Genomic DNA, 23,908 nt, shown 5'->3' with positions numbered 1-23,908 from the left:
GCTGCAGGGGAGGAAGGCAAGGGTGCTCCTCCAGCCAGTGCTGGGTGCTCCCACAGCTGCTGCTTTCCCTGCTGTAGCAGTGTATGTGGGTAGGGGGAGGATTCCAGACAACTCTCCAATACTTAGAGCAGTGGTCTCCAACCTTTTTAAGTAGAGCACCTTTAGCATTTAAAAGCAACCCAAGATCTACCATGTGCTGCCACCCCTCCCCCCACCCAGTAAGTAAATCTGTGGGGAGGGAGTGGGGGGCAGAGGGTGAAAAAATTGTTTGGGGGCTTGCCTCCCCAGCAGGTAAGTCCCACCCAGCCAGGGCCCCACTCAATTTACCCCTGCTCCTGCCTCTGCAGCAGTCTCTTACCACAGGGGCCTCAATCCAGCCCCAATCCCGTCACTCCCCACGGACTGACCTGCTGGGCTGGGGCACATGGGTGCATGCATATGGGCACTCAGCCCTCCACCCCAGCCTCAGATTGACTCCAAGAGGCTCTGAAATCTACCGGTGGATTGAGATCCACTGGTTGGTGACCACTGATTTAGATAAAACATTTAGAAATTTTCCAGATGCAGAATTTAATTATTGGGAGGTCATCTTATGTTCAGTTATCTTACACTCAAGTAAATACAGTAGCAGTATTATTACCCCAAACTGGTATTCCCTGGCAAGAATCCTATATTGGGTGCCATGGGGTAGAACTGAGTGACACTAGCTAGGCATGGAGGTGGGAAGCAAAGAACCCACCCACTTGGGAGCAAAGCTTTCTTTGGTATCGCAGAACTAACAAGACAGAAGGCAGGGGTGAGTTGCACCATATAGACTCATTAAATCAGTGATATAAAGGCAAATCTATAAGAAGGGTGGATCCCCTGCTCCACAGAACGAGCTATTTCCAGCTCTCTACATTGTGGCCAGCAGCATAAATAAGGAAGCTATGCTTTGAGACTTGGGTGCCACCTGCTGTAAAGCTTTAGTTTATTTCTTGAATTGGGATAGACAAAGTAATGCAGGGGTCAAGGGGCAAACATCATCCACACTAGTTCTCAACTTTTTTATACTGGAGGGACCCCTGTAAAAATGCCAGCTCATTTTAATTTATTTTTTGACTACATACAAATAAGCATTTTTTTTGTTGTAAAGAACTCAGGAAGATCACAACAGCTCAGGAACTTCTTTACACTATGAATTTCCATTTGAAATCTCTCAGTTTTTCTTGTGAATCCTGTTTGCACAGCTAACACTGCATGGCACCGTTCTAAGGATCTCAAGGCACCGAGTACCCCAGTACTGCTATGAAGAGGAAAGGGATTAAGTTGTGGGGGGAAGGGGGTGTATGTAAAAAAAAGTCCATTCCATCTCTGTGCACCTTTCCCAACTGGCAACCCAGCTGAGAGAGCATTTCCACAGCTCCTACCTTTTCACTGAACTCATTTTTCATTCAAAAAACAAACAAGCCACACAACAAAAACCTTTTGATATAATTTATTGTCTTGGGGTTTTTTGCATAGGCATAAATTACAATCTGTAGATTAAAAAAACCAAAACAAAACAGTGCAGCATTTATAACAGGCTACAGAATTAAATACAGCTTGATCTCCTGCCTGTAACCATCTGTTTGCGTAGGGCTAATTTGTAACACCGTTGATAGACAAACATGGAATGAGAGTGAGACTAACATGAGGCAGTCCAAGGAGAATAAATAAGGAAGCTCTGCCTTGGCAGGTATTTCCCTCTTATTACTGTCTTGCTGTGCTCATGCTGGGTATTTGTACCAGGATACCCAGCCTCATGATAAGCATGACTAAAGTACCAAATTTGAAACGTCTTGACCCTACAGATGGGCAAGAAGTTCCAAAGCAGAAAATCATGATAATTAATCTCTTCAAACTTCAGTGCTGCGAGCTAGAAGATGGGCACAGTTAGCAGACACTAAACATTCTTTAAGGCCTTATAATGGATCTGGCCATAGCCTAAAGATAAACACCAGTGCATGTCCCAGGTGAGTAATCCACAGCCTGCGCTAGACACAAGCTCCCCATGCATAGCCTTAACCCAGCAAGATGTCTTATTTTACATCACACAGGTTATGGATAAAACAATAGGCCTGCTAGGACTGGGGCAGCTCTGGCTACACACACAGGTCCAGGGAACTGCTGACTTTAGAAAGCAGAGGTACCTCTTGAGGTGAGGACAGCTGGTTAAGACCACCATTTTGGATACAGCTGTTTACATGCTGCTTTATGCCCCATTTTAGGCACCAAAATGCCTCTGGATCTGGCCCTAGACCCACTGCTCCTAGCAGGTGGCAAGGCCCTGCAGCAGGAAGACCCACTTTTAGTCAATAACCCTGCTCTCTGGCAGGTGGTACCACCACCTATAGACTGGCACCTCCCATTTGCATGCCAAAAGACCAGTGTTTTATTCCCAGCCCAGTGTGCCTCTTTGCTCCGTGGGTCAACTACAAGAGCCTGTCGCCCTCTGTACCTTGTGAGTAGCAGCGACCAGTTCCAAAGGGAGATGCCACCCAACCCTCCTCCCTCACGGAACTGGGGGGCTGTCCCGCCAAGAGACACTGACCACAAAAACCCACTGCTTTCTAGATGAGCAATCCCTGGCCCCTCCCCAGGTTAACATCTATGGTCCTTCTGGGCTTCAAAGACTGAGGCAACAGGGCACAAGCCAGTGCTCCATGACTCCCAGCTCAGAGCCTGTACTTACTGGGGTGGGTGTGTGCCAACCATGGCCAGACTTGGCGCTGCAAAGCAGGGGCCCTTGCCTTCTCTTTCAAGTGAAGGAGACATGGATGATTAGATATGCAAATATTAAACACAATGCCAACGTAAGCAGAACTAAAAGTAAAGCACGCCGTACAAAACCGAGCACACAGCAGGTCACCAGCCTATGGCAGCTCCTGCCCAAACCAAAAGAGGCTCCAAGCCTGCTGCTCAGCTCTGAAACCATATCCTCAACACTGAGACCCAGGCCAGCAGCCAGCCAGTTTATAAACCCTTCCCCCTCCCAACCCCCAGCCACCTGGTAACGGCGCTTCTTTAACCCAGGGGAGGTTGCTTGTGGCTGAAGACCAGTGTTGCTGCCTCTCTCCTGCCAGGTAAATCCACCTGGCTTTCCTTCCAGACCTGCCAGACTCTGGGATTGGTGCTGCCAGATAAGGAAAGCGCCAAGTCCTGGGCAGGGAATAGTGAAGCCGCCTGTTGCGTTCCACAGGCCTGGCTGGCCACAGCTCAGGGCCGTGCCGCCGGTCTCCAGCAGGATGGGAATGGACACTCGGAGAAGCGGAGGTGAGACCAGAGTGGAGGGGAAGGAACGATCCCTTCCAAATAAAGTAGGTCACAAATAATTAACCATCTGACCCTGGAAAAAGGAGAGAACAGGTACCAGAGTGGCCGGATTACCAGCAATTAACAAGAGCATTGTTACTGTCACCTTGTGCCTGAGAAAGCAGCAGTAACACCGGCTCATCCAGGGGCCCTGTCAGCTTCCCCCACACTGCCTCATCTCAGGCAGCCATGAGCTAGGGGGAAAGAAGAGGTTGGCCCTAATATATCCCCTAGGGAAAGCCCAATCCCAGCTTCAGCCACAAGCTTCTTCCTGGGACCTTTGCTACTGCCATGGTTAATACTTTTGCAGGCCCACTATCACTGGGGCCCTTGTCTGGCCAAGCCAGGCGCCTGGAGTACTCTGAACCAGGAGCCCCCTGGCTGCAATGAGCCCTCAGGCCCACTCTACCCTCCAGCTTTCAGTATCCTCTATAGCTGGGAGCCAGCAAAGGCACTGCCAGGAGCCCTTCACCCTGTATAATACTGCCTCATTGCCCCACTACCCTGTGAGGCTTGTGCGATCATGTTAATACCCTCTTGACCGCCTCATACCCCCTCCCTCCCAACACACACCATACATATGGGTAACTACAGCACAGAAGCTACCTTGTCCAAGGGTCTTCTATATACAGTTGTCTATATACAGATGCACACAACCTGGTATATGGGTACATTTGTTCTCCGCCCCCCTCAAGTACCATTTTGGCTAGGGTTTTCTATAACCAGGAAGGCAATAACTACCAGAACGTGCCCCTGGTCCCTTTTTTTAGTGCCCTGTCGCCATCAACAGTCAATGACAGTGGCACCTCACTGTGCAGTAGCTGCAAGAGAAAGTTTTCTTCCACCTGCTATTGATCAGTTTGTACAACAAGGCCTGGGGATTAAGTGGCCCTGCTAATATCACTCCAGCTAGTGTTATTGCCTGAGCTGTTTTTGTACCAAATAAAAAGTCTATCTGAACATCAACTGTTAGCCCCAGTGGTTCTGTGCAGCAGACTGTTCCACAGCTTGGTTATACACTGCACGGAAGGCAAAATGTTTCTCATTATTACGACAACAGAAAATCAGCAGGTGGGAAGAGGCTTCAGGGTCATCAATGTAAAGATATCTGGGTTGTGAGGGTTTTGCAATCATGTGAGGCTGTATGAGCGAGTGACACAAGTGCATGGATTATCAGAGACCCCTTCCTTTTTTAGCCAACAGCATCACATGTCACTGAAAACTAAGAGCATTGGCCTGTGGTAGAAGGGATCTGCATCTTAACAGGTACATAATACACTGACCAGACGAGGCAGTTTCCAGTGCAAGGATTGGCTTTACTACCCCAAGTAGAAAAGAGTCTCTTCTTCCCCAGTTCTTAGCTTTGATATTATCCCTTCAGCTAGCACCTCCCTGCCCCACTTGCTTCCCTCTGCAGACATGTCTAATATCTCACTTTCAGGGTCATGGGATCCTCATTCACCCCACAGCCAGTCAGCCCTTGAGTGGAAATAAAAGCAAGCCCAATACTGGAAGAGAATGGGCAACTGTGCAACACTAGCTGGTCATATTACATCCCTCCCCTAAAACCTCGTATATGCTAAGCACCCAAACCAGCATACTATAATTGTGCACACCTTCCTAAAGCCATTGGGACACTATGTTGTAGGCTTCTTAGATACCAGGAAGGTGTGGAAGGGAAAGGCAGATGAATAGATCCTGACTGCAGAGACCCATTTCAAAACTAGATTAAAAAGTTACAAAAGTGTCCCACATGAATTGAAAATAAAGCAGGCTGCACCTAAGCCCATGGATGGCTCTCTTCTTTCCTGCCACACCATCCTTTGAGACACTAAAATCCTTTCCCTTCCTCTCCTCCTTAAATGCAAAAAACTCTCTGGAAGTGGCAGAGCAAAAAAGCTTAGGGGCAGGGAATAGATTTCCCAGGGAACTTGTTTCTTCCTTGAAGGATTTATGAGTGAAGCCGCAAAAAAGTCGACTTTCCTTGTTCTCCTTTCTGGTGACGCCTTCTCTCTGCCGTCCTCACTCACGGCCTCCATAGAGCCTGAGGTAGCCAGCGGGGGGTGGGGGAGCCAAGGTGGGAAGGTTAATGGGCCAGCTCCCCATGCACACGGAAGCGATAGATGCAGGTGTACTCTGGATGGCCCCAGTTACTCAAGACCTTGAGCTCCACCACCTGGAAGATGCCCAAATCTTCCCCCTTGAAAAGAAAGAGGAGGAGATCTGGTCACTCCCAGCAGACAAACAAATATCAAGGGTCAGTGTTAATCACTTGCTTGGGCAGAAGTCATCCCAGAGATGTAGCCCTGCAGCCCCTGACACTCAACAGCACCAACAGGATCCTACAGAAATTACCCAACACACTTAAAAACAGAGGGCAGAGGGACAGTGGCTTTAAACCACTTTTGCAGGCCCTGTATCTGGGTGCTGCTTCTGTGTTGTGCCCAGTGTGAGCAGCCAGGAGTCAACTGGTGCCCAAGTCATGTAAGGCTGATACTGGACAGAGAGGTTTCTCAGAACATGCACACCCTACCCCAGGAAGATCAAAAAGGAGCAATGGCAACAATTTTAGGGGCAGCGGATCCTCCAGTTAAGCCAGCCCTTGGCTTGTTTCAGACTGTAAAAGCAGCAAGAGCCTAAGGATTTAGCGTGCAATATTGAGTAGACAAAGACTTGGGTGCCTCCACAAGGGATCCTGTAGCAGGGGGCTGGGTCTGAGGGAGAAACCCGTTGAAGATACTATATCATCCTGCATTTGCTGCCAAAGGCCTTCCCCAGAAGGGCTGAGCCACATCCAGTGCTAAGCCAATGTCCAAGAAGGGGGGTTAGTTGGGGGCTTCCTCCAGAGCACAAACAGCTTGTGCTTTGCAAGGGCACATGCAGGTAAGCTGGGGCAGGAGGGAGGAGAACAACCCCTGCTGAAGGATACAAGATTGGCTTCATAATTAGCCTCAGCCCCTATTTCCCAGGCTGAGGAGCTGTTTGATCAGATTGTTGGTGCATCAGGCCAAGGAATCCCCTGATGCCTTCTCATGTTGCTGCCCTGGATCAGACCATCATACTGGCTACCCAGGTCTCCCTGCCCGAGCTGCACTGGATCAGGTCATTTGCTGACTTTGCCTGGTATCCTCCTCTCTCTTGAACTGCAGCCAGTATTTTGTGCTCAAGGAAGGCTGGAACTCTAAGAATCAAGCCACCTGAACAGCACTTTACAGTGGCACCTCTCAGATGCACTGGGCCAGAGCACCCAGCCCCACAGGCTCCAGGCAGGCCAGTGGTAGCTGAATTTACCAGCACACAGCTTCTGCAAGAAAATGCTTTGGCCATTTCTAAGCATGAGAAGCAGGGGTCCAGTGCTCCCAGAACTCTCCTCTGTAGTTCATTGCCAAAGAGTTCCTTTCCCACCCTCTCTCCATACCGTGAAGTGGAACGTTTGGATGGGATCGCCCTCTTGGTTGTACAAGAACTGTCCAAGGAGGATGCCTTCTTCTTGTCCTTCCTCTTCCAAGCCCTACGGAAACAAGTCAGTGTGGAAAGGAAGGAAGGGAGGAGAGACAAGAAGGCAAAGAGAGAAAGAGGAGGAGTGTGGGGCAGGCAGAGCACCCCAAGGGGAAGTGGGAGGTGGAGACAGAGGCACAAGTGCAGTTAAACTCCACCCCTGCTTTTCCAAGCAGAGGTGAATGGGGGCACACAGGAGCAGAGGGGGAAAAGGCCAAGAGTTATACACACACACTTCCCTCCCTCTTGTCCCCCCCACTATTCTCCACCCCAATATTCTCCACCCCAAATCATCCTCCCAATATTCATATGCTCCCAACAACAGATGCCTTACCCTAGTACTGCCATTCGTCCCCCAGCATCCGCTCTCCCAGGGACTCTTCCTCCCCTCAGAAATACTCCCTCACCAACCCCCAACCCTATGTACCATCTCCTTCCTCCTCTCCCTTGCACACTTCCCCTACCTCCTACCAGACACATTCAGATCTCCCACCTCAACCTTTGCTCCTTCTTTAGAATACCCTCTCTTCTTGTGCCTCATCTCTCACCCCCTTTCCCAAACAACTCAGGCCTTTGCTTAAAAGCAGAGCCCCTCCCAGCCTCAGGCAGCTGCCACAGGAGACATCCATTTCCAGCCTATGAAGGGAGGAAGCATCTGTCTCTGCAAGGCCAGTCGTGACACCTGATGGTAAGAGACACTGAATCCCCTCCCTCCTATTTTCACCTCTTCCTTCACAGGGCTGGGGAATCATGGGCAAGTCAAGACACTCACATAAATGGCAAAGTCCTTGGGGGCGCTGGGGATGGTGCCCATGGGCGAAAGGGACTTAGAGATGTGCTCCAGGGTCACAGCGGTAGGACGGATGCGGCTGGACAAGCGGATGACAGCAAAGCCCAGAGTGCCACGGAACGCCCAGCAGTTCCCAGGGTGAACGTCTGGCTACACACAAAGGAACAAGACACCGTCAGCTCTTCGGTAAGTGGAGTGATAAGTGGCCACACTCTTCCCTTTCCTCCCAAAGCACAGTACCAACTGCTAGACAGGGCTCGCTCACCCGCCAATGAGGGCAGCTACCTCTAGCAAGTAGCACAGCAGCTGACAGCAGCACACTGAGGGGAAAGTCAAGAGAACACTGCAGGGGCAGGGGAAGAGGGTGCTTGTTTCTCAACTCTCCCTGCCAGGTCACACAGCCCCTCTGGAGCAGCCAATGTGTGCTCTAAGCTGTAAAACATCAATGCAGGGGGAGAGGAGAGGAGAGGATATTCCAGGGTGAGAAGGGGTCATGGCCTGCTGCCAGAAGGACTAAAGGGACCTATCCCTGCCAGTCTAAACTAAGAAAGTGCAGAGAAAGAACATGGCTGTAGCAAATCACCTGGCTCAACACAGAGGGATGCTACCCTACTAACAGTTACACACACAGCCTCTGGCGTTGGGGCAAAGCACTTGCTGGCTGGGACTGGGGAGAAAGTTCTTCTGCCTGTAATATTGCCCTGAGACACTACCAGCTCTTTACACCTGCCCTGAATGCTCTGGTGTTGCCAGAATCAAAGTAACAGTTTGGTTGGTGCAACAGCCTCATTTTCTGTGGCGATTCCTATGACAGGGAGACCAAATTGGCAGCTACACCCACAAGAGGGGCAGGCACACCAACTGTGCCTGCCTCTCTTGGTGAGTGCACTGCTATGACTACAGCTGGAGAAGAAAATGACAGCCTGCCTGCCAGAGTCTCACCCCTTTGTGCAAGCAACAGGAAGAGTTTGCCTGTTCCACGAGGCATCAGGGAGATGCAGGCATCCCAGGCCACTATATTTGGTTCCAAACTCTGCCCGAGGAGAAACCACAGACTGGGAATGAGAAGGAAGTGACAACCCGGGGGTGAGAGAGGACAGTTCCTGAGTGTCAGGGAGAGATGAATAAAAACTGGAGTGAGGAAAGAACTGAGGTGAAATGTCCAGTTTAGTGCCCAAGGGAATACCAGGAGTAGCTCAGGGGCAGTTCTGACTGAGCTCCTGGAAGGGTGTGGACACTTTTGCTTAGCATGGTCTTTACCTGCAAAATGGCACGGGGAGACTGGGAGTTGTACCACAGGGGGATCCCAAACAAGCTCAGCAGCGCTGTTTTCCTCTCATAGGTCTCTGAGCACCGTGTGTTAATGACACTGGCCCCTAGGAGCAAGAGAAACAGAAGTCGTGAGCCCCCTACAGCCTGCCATGTACCACAGCAAAGCTCTCCACACATACATCTTGGCAGCTGCTGGGAGATGGGGGAAGTGGATGTGCTGAACAGAACGTGAGGGAGGTATCTCAATCCAGCTCCAAGTCATTGGTGACATCTTGGGTACAGACAGACAGAGAGACAGACTCCCCCCCACCCAACCCCCAGATTTCTGTGCTGACAGCAGGGTGCAGGGTACAGGGCTGTAGCCTGGTCAGTCAGGGCTTGGCAGCAGTATGATTTCTGTGCCAATGGCATGGGACGGGCTGCAGCCCGGCTGGACCCAATACCCGGCAGCAGCAGGAGCAGCAGCAGAGGTGTGGAGCTGTAGCTCCCACTGCGGCAGTGACGTCGAGTTGTGCCCACCCCCACTGGCAGCACTAATGTGTTGCCTATGCTCCCAGGGCATGATACAAGGAGTTTCCCATGGATGCTGTTGAGCTCCCTCTTCCCTTCACTGTAGCGTGCTCAGCTTTACAAGGATTCTTGTGGGCAAGATGAGGCTACCTGGCTGAACTACACTGTACTGCAACACAAATGTGCTGCATCCTGTCAATGCCCCTCGGCACAGGTACAAGCCACCGCCACACACTTCCTCCCCCTCTGCCCCATGACAATCTCATACCCTCCCTCTTAGTGCACCCAGGTGCTTACCCATATGCTCAGCTACTAGAAGTCTTCTACAAGGCCTTCTGCAGATCAACACAGCAGTAGCATCTGCTGCGTGATCTCTCTTCTCAGGGGCCTTCACAGGAGGAAGGTGAGAAGGCAACAAATTCACTTACCCCCGGACTCAAGGGCATAATCAACCATGCCAATGCGATCCTCACTGTAGCGCTTCAAGGCTCGGTTCACAATGAGATGCACTTGCTGCAACACAAACAGAGGCTGTGACAGAGCTGAACACCAGAGCAGGAAAGTCCTGCTCTCCCCTCTGCTGAGATATCCTGCTGGTATATCCCTGTGCACACCAGCAGAGATTCAACCTTTATATACATGCCCAACACTGTGGTGGGGAAGCAAACGCACTACAGTCATACCATCAGTGCAGTCCCTCATGTGCAACCTCCTACCACATGTTTACATACCTGTACCTTCATCTGATCTCCCATTTGTACAGCCGCTGCACTCCACGGCCTTCTGCACATTCCCCTTTGTCTCACAAAGGCAACCGACTTGAACCTTCCCACCACTTCTTAACTTATTTACAGCAGAAGAAAGGTGCAAAGACCATTTGTCCCCCTATGCCCACTCTACAAGACTCAGGCTGGGTGCTCACAGGACAACACCGATGCCAACTGCATTTGTTAAATGAAAGGGACTGGCGAGGCCATTACGTTTCTGTCACCAGAAGACCAGAATCTCCTTCAACTGAAAGGCAGTGCCCAAACGTCAGCCCCCTCTGTCTTTGGTGGGCTGGGGAGGTGGGATGGGATGGGGCAAACACATTCTCATAAGCATTTCTTCTTCAGCAAGTTCCCATCAGCTTGTTCAGAGCAGCAGGGGGTGCCAGCACCACCACATCAAGGACAGGACCGCTATGGTTACTACCTTGACGTGCCAGGAGTAACAAATACTGCTGTTCCAATGGCCTTTTTGGCTCATGATCTTACATCTTTTTTCAAGTCCCTAAGGCAGGTGAAATACCTCCCTTTCTTCCCTTTCCTGCTCAAAGGCATGCTCTCTCCCCTGCCTGCCTTTCTGTGCTGTCCCAGGATCAGGGAAGTATCAAAGCCCTTCCTACTCCCTACACAGGAGCTGGGTTCAGTTAGGGATGGAGACAGTGGCAGCGTGCCTGCTCTGGGACCGAGCAGAGTGTGGGGGAACTGCTCCACAGCTGCCCTGTTGCTGCTGTCCCTTCCCCAACTGAACCCAGCCCCTGATCATCCTAGCTGGCTTTGGAGCTTCCCCAGCCCCAGGCAGAGCAGCAGCTGCAGGCAGGCAGGGAAGGGAGGAAATGTAGGGGAAAAGGTGAGTTTCTGAGCAGAAAGGGGAAAGGAGGAGGAATTTCACCTGCTTTAAGGACTTAAAAAAAGGTCCCAGGAGGTTCCTGAGGGGCAGTCTGCCTGCACTGGCAGGAGTGCAGGAAGCTGGGAGCAGGAAGTGCAACCACCCTGCAGTGAAGACTGCTGTGCCTGCATCCCACTTTGGGAAATCCTGGATCTGCCACCCTGATGATGAGATCCTCATGCCCATGGCTGAGTCTTAAAGATAGAACCCTATGGCTCCTACTTCCTTCTGAAAAAGGCTGGATCCACCTCCTTACTTCCACCTCTTTACACTTGCTGTTTAAATGAGTCTGATTTAGCTGGCCAACATAATGCTGACTTTACAAACTGTAGCTGGGTCAGTTTGCAAAGCCAAAACCTGCCTGATCTCAAGGAGGTTTGTGCCACCTCCCACAGATTAGTAAGGGGGAAATGAAAGCAACCCAGCCAACTGCCCAGCAGGGCCATGATGGGCTCTGTGAGTCGTGCGCCAAAAGCTCTTTCTGGAGGCATGAGAGGAGAGGAGAGGAGATGGAAGCTGTATTCTCCCATCTCCTCCTGGCTTCTTCTCTTCCCCTTTTGCATGTGTTTGTAAGAAACAGCAGGAAGCACTTCAAATACCACATCCTAGCACCACTGGCTCACTTTATCCTCTTCAAGTACTCGTAGATTGTTATTTGAAAACACTTCTGAGCCACTCCGCTTAAAAACTAATATGAATAAAGGAAACGTTTGCCATTAACTGTGTTACAGTAGCACAGTGCTGAGATGCCCTAAATACGATCCGGCTCCCATTGCTCTAAGGGTGGTAGACACACACACAAAACAGGGCAGTGGTAAGGGAACACCAGTACCTTGCTACAGATGGGGAATGGAGAGACAGGACAGAAAGCATTACTTGCCCAAAGCCTTGCAGGTCTGGGATCTCTCCCCAGGTTTGCTAGGCCTAGTTTAGCACTAAGCCTGCACAGCCTGTCCTTCCAAGTCTTCAATGAAGGTAAGTTTAGGATTATATAGTGTCTTATCATCAACAGTGCTGAATCTCTACAGTTCCAAATGATTTCAGCAGTACTTATGAGTTCTGAGTGCTTTGGAGAACAGCTGTAAATGTCCAAAGCTGCCACCTCACTTCCTTTCAAAATCTCTGAGTGCTCAGTGAACTCAGAAAACGGCTTCTTCTGGATTTGCAACAAGCAAAACCAGATCCCAGTGAAAGAACCCCAGACTCATGTCATTATTGAGGTTTTGGCAGTAACAAAAGTCACCAAAAGGGCAGCAGGAAATGCCTGATATCCTATAACCCTGATCCAACCCTCTTTCTGCAGTAGCCCCATCTGCCCTAGTACATGTCCACACAGAAAGAATGGGGCGTGACTCTGCAAAAGCACACGCTGGGGTGGTAGTGTGACCGCATATACACTGCTTGCAACCTCAAACCATGTGCACATATACACCAGCTCCCACATATGCCCTGGCACGCCCTAGCCATGTACATGTATGTGCACACACAGACACACACACTTGCTGTGTATACTGTCTTCGCCATGCATCTGTGCCAGGAAAGACAACCCTGATGAAGGCCGATGCAGTTATGATATGCAAGTGAGAGACGTTCACATCCCTCCCCACAAGCCATGAAGGCTGCTCTTGTGAACTATCAAGGGGGCTGCCCCTCACCTCCTCCGTCACTGCCATGACTCCCCCTTGTTGCAGTGCGACCCTGACGCTGGCCCTGGCATCCTGTGCAGACATCTGCTGGTCTTCAGAGATCTTGGCAAGGATTCGATGCTCCATCTCTTGGAGCTGATCTTGCAGCTCCTCACGCTGGAGGAACAGGCTGCCCATACTATCCTTCCTTGGCTGTGACAAGAACTGTCCAATCCACAAGGGCAATTGCGCCTCCACCTGAAAGCATCAAGGGAGAAAGCTCAGGTCAGGTGAGGGGGCTGCACTACAGGACAGTATGACCAATGGAAGGGGAATGGCACAGGGCAACACGCTTCAGGGACCCTGAATGTGTGGTCTGCAGGAACCCACCATTCCTGCAGATATCCAAAGTCCATCCAAAGATGTCCAGGTTGTGGACACTGAGTGGTGGTCAGAGACCATCCCCTCAGTGCAGACAAGGTGTTACATAGTGGGCCTGGACCAGAAAGGCCTGCATCCCCCAGACATGCCTACTGCCACATTGAGCAGAAGGGGTCAGACTGGGCTTTCACAGTGGGAACTGACTGGGGTCAGAAACTCACGTCGTCCCGCACTCCCTTTATCTGTCCTGGAAGCGACTCCACATGCTTCACTACTGCCTGCTGCTCAGATGCGAGGAATTTGATCTCTTTTCTCAGGCCTGCCAGTTCCAGCTCCAGCTTCCCCACCTCCTGCAGGAAGTTTCCCGTCAGGCCCTCTTTTGTCGAGCTGAAGAACAAACCAGGAAATATAATAAGACACAGCATTAGTAGGAGGAGGTCATTGTGGGTCATCCTACCACCCTTTCTATGGACCCAGATCCAGGGCTCCCCTCCCACAGACCAACAGAGAACTTTGTTCAAACCAATCAAATGTTCCCCAAGAGCAAGGACTCCTTCCACTTCCTTGGGAGATTTCTCCACAGCCTGGGAGACCTCTCTCTATAGGAAGGCTCTTCCAATCTCCAGATAGGGATTGTCTTAGCTCAGGTCCATCCCCCATGTTGTAGTGAGACCTCCTCAAAGTCCCCTAAACAATCCCTTCCCCCAGGTGTTAACACACTTCACTGGCTTGTAGATTATGAAGTTTTACTGAACTGAGCAACAGTTGGCTTCTTTACTCTGCTTTCAATCCATCCATCACTCCAGCCTCCTGTCACTCTTCCCTGAACTCCCTCCAGGAAGGGCATTTTTCTGGCATTGTTGAAGCCAGAGCTGAGTTGCAGCCTTCCTTGGCACAGTCCCTGTGGGGAAGACCAGGTCTCCCTTTTCCATAGACATGAAGCCAGAGATCACATGAGCTGCATCAGCTCCCCTCTTGAATCTCTAAGTTACAGCCAACCAGCTGCCTAGTTTCTGCTCCTGCCCCATCCCTGTCAGCATCACTGTTTCTCATATTTGCCTTGTCCCCCACCAATATCATTTCCTTTCATGATGATAGTGGATGATAGCGTCTCTATCAGTTCATTTTCATTCCTGCCCAGGTTTATTCTCCTGGGCACATCAGAACCTCAGTCACACACACACGCCCATGCACCCTTCCCAGGAATATCAAAACACAACAGGACCCCAATTTTCCAGATGGTGAAGAAAGGTTCTGTACGATCACATAAGAATCCCTGTGGGTTCCCAAGAGATGTTCCTCTTCACACCCAGGTTGCTAATTACTCACTCCATTAAAAGGCCCATTAGCCCACACACAAGACACCACTTCAAAGTTACAGGCAACCCTTCGAGAAGTTCCAGATTACCTTTGCCAGTCTGAATTCAGCTGGAGTATCCGGGCCTCCATGTCCTGCAAAAGAAGCAACATGGGGAAACAAATGGGAAAGATCCATCATGTGGTGAGGGGCTGAACAGTTACATAGGAACACAGGACCTGCCCATCTGGATCAGGCCCCAAGGCCATTTAGCCTGTATCCCATCTCTGATAGCAGCCAGCACCTGAGGCAGGTGTAAAAACCACCCCCCTCCCCTCCTACACTAGGTCTCAATCCAATCTCTGGTGGCTAGAGGCCAGCATAAGATACAGCATCTTCACACTCCTCCCTGGCTCCTAACAATACAATTTCTTTTAACTCTGGATGTTCCCCTTATGCAGTGGTGCTCAACCTTCTAGTCCCACTACTCCCCTGCTGCCAAATTTCTGGACCTGTGGGGAATGCCCATTGGCCAGATAACATGGTTCCACAGGCCACATCTGGCCCATAAGCCTAGTGTCTAGTATCACAACCCTTATCAAGAGAAGCATTCAGCATCTTTCTGAACTTTATTAAGATCTCAGACCCAATGATTTCTCATAGCAGCATGTTCCGCCTCTTCATTACACACTGTACAAAGGACATCTCTTGGTTTGGAACATGTCACCTTTCAGGGAGGCAGAGTTGTGTACACACACCTGCGTCTGCTGGAGGTGCATAACACAGTGCAAAAGGACCCCCCAGCCAGGACCACAGCATGTATCACTGGGCTTAGGAAGCAGGCCCTATAAGTCTGTTCCACTTAAAATATAGAAATGGCTCCGACTTATGCACGCTTACTCATGCCTCCGAATTCAGGGTCAGTTAAGTCCATGAAGCAGCACACAGTTTAGAAAGAGCATGCTCTGCCCTGCACTGGCCACAAGGTACGCCATGCTGTTATACTGCTCACCTTCAGGGCAGCAGGTCTAGACTTTGCTGAGCATATTTCTCCCCCACTTGCTGTACAACACCAGTGTTACATCCTGCAGGGCACTAGGTGGTATCTCACCCTCCAAAGGAATCTAAAAAGGGGCACTTAGGGGAGCAGAATGCGATTCATGCAGTGCGGTGGCGCTTGTACTCTCTGGGTTACACTCCCCCTTTTCAGCATGTTATATTGGTCTGTGGCGCTCCATTACAGACAAGGAAAAGTACCGGTGTTTGTGATGTTCCAATGCAGACAAGGAAAAGTACCAATCAGGGTCCTTGTGATGCTGCATTACGGACAAGGAAAAGTACCAATGTTTTCTGTCATTACAACTACACTGAAACCTCTGACAGCCTGGGAGATTAGGCAGAGTTGTTCTTTTTGTTCTATTTATATTCATCCTTTTCCACCTCCTACTTGTCCTGTCCTTCACACAGGGCATGTGAGGGAAGTCTGCAATGTACCCCCATGAGTCAGTGAACTCAGTTTGAGAAACACTGGTCTAGCACACTTCACGCCAAAAGTCTGAGCAACCTCTGCATCACTTGTGAAGGATCTTAATTCAGCACAAGTGGTCAGAGTCTGGGCTTTGTGTCTCTCAACAGCAGTAAGGGACAGTATTTTTGGCCATTAGCTCAGCACTAACTGCTGCTAAGCGTTTCCCACAGCCTCTCACTTTTCCTAGAAGCTCCAATTCTATCAGATTTACCCAACAGAAGCTAACAGACCCAAAGAGCCACGAGTGGTCTAGCTGCAGGCTGTGAAGGAGAAAGTGTGCTGCATCCCTGGTTCTCTTAGAGATACATCTCAATGGGGAAATGCAACACCCCAAGTGTGCAGCGTGCCCAGTTCTGCTCTCACAGGGGGAGGCCCGTTTACCTGAGAGTCTTGCGTGATCTTCTCTAGGTGCCCATTTAAATCCTTCTGCAACTTGGCTTGCATAGTATCCAGCTTGTTCTGCAGGGAGGCGGGAGGAGGATCAGAGATTCACCTCATACTCCAGCCACCTTCTATCCCACTACTGCACCCCTGCTGGCCAGTCACCCGCAGGCCTCACCTCCAGCCATCTCCACTCTAGCCCATCCAACCACACCCTGTGCCCAACCTCCTCCCACACACTCCCATTCCTAACCTCTCTGTGAGCAACCCCACCTCACCCTGCATGATACCCATCATCCTACATTCATAAGATACCCCCTTCATGTTCCATCTTCTCTCATCCCACCACTGAACTAGCATGGCCCATCCAGAATGATCCACCCCAGCCTGAACTAACCCCCCAGCATGTGGCCTCATGCTCCCCATGCTCTCAGACTCTACACAAACACAGCAGAGGGACCGGAGCAGCTGGGGTGTTGTCATGAAGCAAAGAAGGCAGGCTAGACTCTGAGCAGGCTCCCCTACCTGGACATGTAGGTCCATCTCTTTGTGGAAATCCTCCTTCAGCGCTGCCTCACGACGGCTCATCAGCCCCTCCAAGAGCATCCGGATGTCATCATGGGATAGGCCTCCTCCAGCTGCCACCCCTCTCTGCAGCTCCAACCCCTCCAGCCGTGACGCCTCAGCCTCCAGGGCCTTGAAGCGTTTCTCCAGGGCTTGCAACCGAGACAAGATATGGTGCTCCGACTTATACCACCAGAGCAGAGCCAAAGGAACACAAAACACAAGGGTGGTAAACACAGGCCTAACACTGCACCCCTGCTGTCCCAACTGCATGGATGGCCTCTGTTCTCCACCAGGGGACGGCAACATACATACAAATCCAAGGGCACCCCAACTTGAGGGTTTGGGGAAGCTCTCCTAGCTCAGCCCAGAGGCGAACAAAGGCACATGAGTGTCTTATGCTTCAGCAGGGGGCAGTGGTGCACATGCCCACCAAGCCCATCGTATATTGTGCCAATAGGCACAACAACAGTTTGGGTTTGTTCCTTCCAACAGGGGCCAGCAATTCACAAACCTAGCCCCAGACAGTCACATACCTCCTTTGTCCCCATTTCTCGTTTTCAGGACACAAGGAGAGAGGCAACTGCTCTCATGTGCACCCAGCCTCCCATCCACTCTGTCTACGGCACTCTTCTGACAGGTTTTTGGGGAAGGGGGGGAAGGGGCGGGACAAGGCTGAGCCAGTATTTGGATAACCAGAAATGCTGGAGCTTCTCTCCACACTGCACTCTTGACCCTTTTGTCACCCACCTGGTCAAATGCAGCTAGGTCCCCAGCTCCAGACACCTCAACTTTGTCAGCAATAGGGGTTGAAATCTTTGCAGCTCCCCAGGAAGACATGGAAGAGTAGAGCACCGGGACTCCAAACGGGTAGAAATACCAAGCACCTAGCATCACAAAGAGGGACCAGTTGGCAGGAAGACAAAGACTCCAAAGGGGACGTGTTAGAAATGCCAAGACGGACTGGCTCCAGCTCTTGGCTCACATTTGTGAGCAGAAAGGGACCACCAGCTTTGTGGCTTCAGCACAGTGAACAGGACACGGGCACCTCTCTCACCCCAGGAGCCAAGATTTTGACTGCCATTTTAGCAGTGATGGTCACCAGAAGTCCCTGCCAATGCTGGACTCTCAATGCAAACTTCCCAGGGCTCCACACGAGAGACACTGGATGGGGGGGTCTGATTCCACCCTGCTTGGAGACAAGGACCTGCAATATCATGTGGGACCACCAGGACTCCCTCACAGTTTGAGAAGATTGGGAGCCAAGGTGTGGGATCAGCAAATCCTTCAGGGACTGAGTACAAAGCTGACAGAGGATCTAGGCCAGCCTCACAGCATCCCCATCCTATGTTGAACCATTTCCTGCCTGCCAGGACCAGCCCCCAGGCATAAAGACAGCCTGCTTCTAGGCATGCACACAGGAACATATGGTTGGAAGGTGCCTCTTGGGTTATGAATCCAGTCCCCTGAGTTTGCAGCTTAGCCTTAACCCAAGAAATCCTCCCAATCCCACTTCAAGCCCACACCTGCAACTACAAGGAACAATACCTGTGTACAGCATGGAGGAATGAGACTTCTCCTGTGACACAGGGTTACCTCAGAGCAGCCAGGATGCCACCCTGATCTTACAGGCACCGTGCCCAGGACAGAAGAGATGGGGCTGGAGGTAGTGAGCATTTCTGGGGTCTGGGATGACTCACCGTAAGCAATGGAAGCCAGGAGCAGGAGCAACAGCAGGAGGAGAAGGAGCTTCTTCAGAGCTGAATAGCGCCTGGACAGAGAGGAAAAAGGAAGCATGCATTAGTGCAGCCACTCAGGCACTCTCACTGAGGGAGTTTCTCAGCTGCTGTGCAGGAAAAACCAGAAGGTGGTCTCTGGAAGCCAATTACCTCCCTGGACACCAGCCCACACACCCCAGCCTGGGACTGCTTACCATTCCAGCCCCAAGAAAAAGTGCTCTGTATTCTCAGAGCTTTGCTGCGACCTGATATACATTTCTCTCACAGAATTCCCTGAAGGAATTCTGTATCCACTCCTCCAGGTGCACCTGCCTGCTCCCATGTCTGGATCAGAGTTCAGACCCATGGCAACCCACTTCCATAACTCTCCAAGCTGTATTCCAGTCAGCACTGACCTTGTTAGGACAAAGACGTCCAGGAGTGAAGCCATGGTGGTAAGGCGGTACCACATGGTTCCGATCCACCAGTACAACAGTCCAAATATCCGGCCTGCAAAAGAACCTCACATGGCATCAAAGCATTCAGCTAGCCCTCCTCCTCCACTCCCCACCTCTGGAAGATGCGTCTGCTCCAGTTCACCCAAGCACATTCTAGATCAGTAGTTTTCAACCTTTTTAGACTCAAAGCAGCCCTCCCTAACTTTTCTGAATTTAGTAGCATCCCCTTTCAAAAACTAATTTCATTTGCCATTTGACTACAGAAAAATAACGGAAGAATTTTTTCTGTTGCAAAGAGCTCAGAAATACCACAACAGGGTAGAACAGCTTTGACACTCTTGATTCCTACTGGAAAGCTATGGGTTTTTCTTGTGAATCACGTGTAGGTGCCTGCACACCTAACAAGTGCTAATATTGCATGACCCCTTGTGGCATCCTTAAACAAATCTCACCTCACCCCAGCTAAGAATCACTGCTCTAGACATACCCTGCAGCACTCCTGCTGTCCCACTCTTGTGACTCACTTACAGCCATGCCAATGTCTCTCTATACTGCCCTGCAGCTCTTCTGATCTTTCTGGTAGAGTCCCCCTAATGTACACGGATGTTTATTAACTTTAAAACATCCATGGTGGATTTTTTTGGTATTTCCATTTAAAAGGGGAACCTAACACAATACCTCTGCAAGCAATGGATGCTGTGAATGTATGGACATGAAACCAGTTTGTGCAGAGGAAGGCTGTAGCTAGGAGACACCCACTTCCCCATTCTCACCTGGCGAAGTGACCACCAGCCAGAGAAATGATCCCACTCGGGAGGCTGCATTCCTGAAGCCAGAGCTAGAGCTGCTTTGGTCTGTGTAATGATGACCTGGAGGAAGAGGAGGAGAAGAGCCCCAAGGTGGAGTCTCACATCTTTGAGACCTCCTGGCTTTGGGTAGGAATTGATGGGATCCAGTGGGGCAGATGCTGTTCCTGAGCAAGTCAATATTAATCACTCTCTGCCCTGGTCACAGAGCCAGGTTGGAGTGAGGCTGGGCAGAATAGAGCAGCCTACTTCCCAGTCACAGAGCTGAATCTGAGCCTATTCTGTGAGAGAGGAGTGTCTGCCTGAACTGGGTTAACTCCTCCCCAGGCAAAGGAGTCAAGGCCAAGATGAGGTCTTTACTAGGAGGTCTCCTCCCCCACCAATGCCGCTGGTGCTACCAAACACCTCCAGGGGAGAGTCGTCCACCTACCTGCATAGTCATCTTCAGAGGAATAGCCAGAAGAAGAGGCATAGGTATCGTAGATCTTGGTCTCTGCCAGCCCATTGATTTTACTGGACTCCGTATCTCCTGTGCCTCTTCTCCTCCTCACTGGGAGCTCCCTGCCTATCCAAGTAACAAAGGATCCCATTGAAAAAACAGCCAACAGCCTCCCATGCTCCTCTTCCCGAGGCCCACAGTGAGTCTCCGGAGCACAGGAAATGGGGTTTGCTGCTGGCAGCTCAGGGCAAAGAGTCTCCTAGTGACCTTTGGGATGGCTACCCCTAAGCACCTCAGCAATCACTCCATTCCATTACCATCGCCTCCCTCCCAATCCTATGCCCTGCAATGATCCTGCTGCTTCAAAAGTGCCACTCAGAAGGCAGACTGCCCTCTACCCTGGGACTGCTTCACTAACAAGACAGGATTGTTGGTGGGGTGTGTACTTGACTTCCCAAGCCACTGACCTGAGTAATGGGCAACTGGTGTAGGCTAGGGCTATTTGGAGGACTTGGTTCCCCTGTCAACTGCATCAAGGGGTTGTCCACCTCAGGCAGGTTTATGGTCCCTTTGGAGAAGCAGCTTGGAGAGGAAGCTCAGGACTTAGTTAATAAATCCATAAGGCAAAAGGAAGGCATTGCTCCAGGACCAGGGGAGTTAAGGTGGGGTCTGGCCAGCACCCATGGGAGGAAGCACTCACCCCAGTAGGATTCACTGTCCACAGGATCATCATACGCAGTGCTACCCCCCGCAGAAAACCCCCTGCCACTGCCCAGGTAGGACTCGCTGACAACAGATTCGCTGTAGTAGGAGGTCTGGGTGGTAGGGGCAGGTGAGAGACGCTTCATGCTGCTTGACTTTTTCCTCAAGTTTCTACCAGGAGGCAAGAAAACGAGGGTGAATCTACAGGCCAGGTGCAATGTGAAGGGGAGAGATAGAGCCAACCTTCCTCTCCTATCAGGGTTCACACTTCCTGGGGCCCTGACCTGTTCCAGCCCACTCCAGCATGAAGGAGTAGCAAGGAGAGGTTTCGTCCTCTGGTGCTCTACAGCAGTGGTATATTTTAAACAAAGTAAGTTGCTGCCATACCTCCTTGCAAAATATGAGTCAGGGGAGCAGCAATTTCCCCACCCACGCATACACATATCCACTTCTGGCCAATCACCGCTCTACCATGCCATCGTCCTGCCTACTACCCCCATCTTTACTTCCTGTTTCCTTCCTCTGTAGCTGCTGTGGTTTCCTGCAGGTGTCTGTGACTAGGAGAGGCTGATAAGCTGGGTGGGCTTCCTTTGAGATATATACACATGCTCCCCTGTCCCAGGAGGCCCTTAAGTACAGGTGTGAAGACTCCGGTCTTTGCACTACAGGTCTTAGTAACATGCAGAACTGGTCTTCGTGTTCTGGTGTGGATCATCACAGAGCTCCCCCCAGCAGTGCCAGGGCAATGGCCTGGGAATGGTGAAATGCATGCAATAGGCAGAAAGGCTGCACTCCCACTGAGGACAGGGGGGCACACCGGGTTACCCACTGGTGCCATGGAAGGACTTTGCAAAGAAGAAAACAGACTCATGAAGCCATGAAGTTAGTAGGAGCTCCTCTATGCTACCAACAGATGTAGTGCCCTGGGCTGATAATATTGCCCTTCCCTGGCTAGGGCATGTGTAGAGGACTCAAGAAACAGACCGTTGGTGACTGCTAGCCAAGCTGCAAACTGGGAAGGAGTATTCCCATTAGGGCAAGCTCCTCCCCCACCTCCAAGCTAAGCTGCTGAGAAATTACAGGTGCCAGTGAAGTATATAGCTTCCCCCTCCCATCCTGCTCACACTCACCTGGTGGTAGTGTCCTTAAAAGGGACCTGCTGACCACCCAAGAGTGAGGATGCACCACTGCTGCTGCCAGTACCATCCTCATCACCCTGGTCATAGCGGGTGGCTCTGAGGCGCCGGCTGCGTTGAGACATGATGGAGGAGGTACAATCACCCCTCACCAAAGGACCTGGGAGAGCAGCGGGAAGAGAAGAGAGGCAACATGAGAGAACTCTTGAGGTCCCAGCCAGTCCTGGTACCAGGGGGCCTGTCTGGGACTGGAAAAACGTGTCCACACATGTACACATGACAGGGAGGGAAACACTGCAGGGGGATGGGGGACAGGAGAAGAGGAAAGGGCTTTGAGGACCATCTGGATGCATGGATTCAGCCCCCACTCCTTCCCCCAAAAAACATCATTGGAATTTGGTGCCTAGAGGATTACAGGCAAATGGTTAGCCACACCTGAGAGCTATGTGGACTGGCAAAGCTGAAGAGGCAGCAGCTCAGGACAAGGGCAAGGGTCTGCCTGTGGCGTCCTATCCTGGGAGGGGGTGGGGAACAACAGAAGGGCTGAGGCAAAGGCTTTTTGCTCCTGGAGATTCAAACAGTGTCTCATGCCCCAAGCAACCATGTGCTGGACAAATCGGAGTCAGGCACCTCTCAAAGTCACGGAGCTCAGCATGACACTGCAGTCTCTGCCCAGCCAAGCAAATCCAGCCAGGGATGCCAAGGGTCAGGGCTAAGAGTGGTGGTGCGGGAAGGGATGCTGGTGGACATCAGCATGGCTCCGGCAGGGCGGGTACACTGGGACAGCGCCACAAGACTAACGGGACAACAAGCCTTGCAAACAGGCACTGGCACTCCCATATCACATGCCCCCTGAGGCGCCTCCAGCAGGCTGGAAAGGGGGAGCGGGCTCTCCTGGGCTCAGCACTCAGTTGAAGAGACAGCGGGAACAGAAGCCGCTTGGGGCAGAGCTGTGCCAGCGCAGCTGCCGCCTCTCCCCTGCATCTCCACAGGGCAGGCTGCCAGGCTAGAGGCGTCAAGGCTGAGGCCGCTCTCACTAATCCGCCCTTCATAGGGTTGCCACTGCCAGGAGGAGCCCGCACCCGCCCAAGTGAAAGGCAAAGCATCGGGACCGCGTCCAAGCACAACCTGGGCCCACGCGCCCTCCCCCCGGGCTGCTCCAGCTCCAGCACCTGGCACGGGGCAGGGAGTCGCAGGGCGCCGGGTCCCCACAGCCTGCCCCCGCCGCGCCCGACCTCCAGGGAGCGGGTGCACCTGGCCCCTGGGGGGTTAACCCCTTACCGTCCGGCCCGGCTCCTGGGGCAAGCGCGGTTTCACCCCTTGCCTCCCCACCCCCACGCGGGGGGTCAGCACCAGGCCCAAGGCCCCCCGGGCGCCACTTCACCTGCGCTGCTGCCCCGCCGGGCAGGGCCAAGAGGCGGGGGCTGGTGGCGCCTCCTTGCAGCGGTCGCCTGCAGCCACTCCCCGCCCCGCCAATATGGCCCGGGCTGCGCGCGCTGTCAAAGCCCACGAGCCAGAGCAGCTCCCCCGCCTTCCTCCAGGCTGCCAATCACCGGCAGCGCCGCGCTCCCATTGGCCGGTTTGAACACAAAGGGAAAGGTGGGAGCTCCTCCTCCTCAAGGTCCCGCCCCCTTGTGTAAGCGGCGCGTGCGACGCCGGGTGCGGCCTGGGGGCGGGGCTTGCGGCGGGCCGCCCGCCTCAGCTCCCGGGGGTTGGCGTTTTCTCGGCCTGCGGGTGCTCGGCCTCGCCCTCGGCGTTGCGGACGGGAGCTCTCCAAAGCCCGGAGGCTGTGCTTTGCATGTGTTTTGCAGCAGAGA

General features: G+C 52.0%; 1 protein-coding gene across 2 annotated transcripts; it reads right to left on the bottom strand.

Annotated features, from left to right (window-relative positions):
- Window positions 1-1,461: 1,461 nt before the first annotated feature.
- Window positions 1,462-23,694, bottom strand: SUN2 (Sad1 and UNC84 domain containing 2). Of its 2 annotated transcripts, none has more exons than XM_090043019.1 (18): window positions 23,373-23,694; window positions 22,086-22,251; window positions 20,954-21,126; window positions 20,245-20,379; window positions 19,782-19,877; window positions 18,967-19,060; window positions 18,533-18,603; window positions 17,583-17,719; window positions 16,794-17,015; window positions 16,269-16,346; window positions 14,471-14,514; window positions 13,284-13,449; window positions 12,712-12,939; window positions 9,832-9,916; window positions 8,882-8,997; window positions 7,604-7,771; window positions 6,752-6,844; window positions 1,462-5,533 (listed from the first exon to the last, which is right to left on the bottom strand). In XM_090043019.1, exons 2-18 carry the CDS (start codon window positions 22,214-22,216, stop codon window positions 5,420-5,422), a joined length of 2,151 nt encoding a protein of 716 aa, XP_089899145.1. In that variant the 5' UTR covers window positions 22,217-22,251; window positions 23,373-23,694; the 3' UTR covers window positions 1,462-5,419. The 2 variants fall into 2 exon arrangements, with proteins under 2 accessions (XP_089899145.1, XP_089899144.1); XM_090043018.1 differs by having other exon boundaries at window positions 23,476-23,692.
- Window positions 23,695-23,908: the final 214 nt, after the last annotated feature.

Source organism: Crocodylus siamensis, chromosome 4, assembly GCF_052110815.1.
Source record: "Crocodylus siamensis isolate JL-2025a chromosome 4, ASM5211081v1, whole genome shotgun sequence".
Taxonomy (NCBI): Eukaryota; Metazoa; Chordata; order Crocodylia; family Crocodylidae; genus Crocodylus; species Crocodylus siamensis.
Note: the sequence above shows the minus strand (reverse complement) of the source record. Positions and strands in the feature narration are given on the sequence as shown.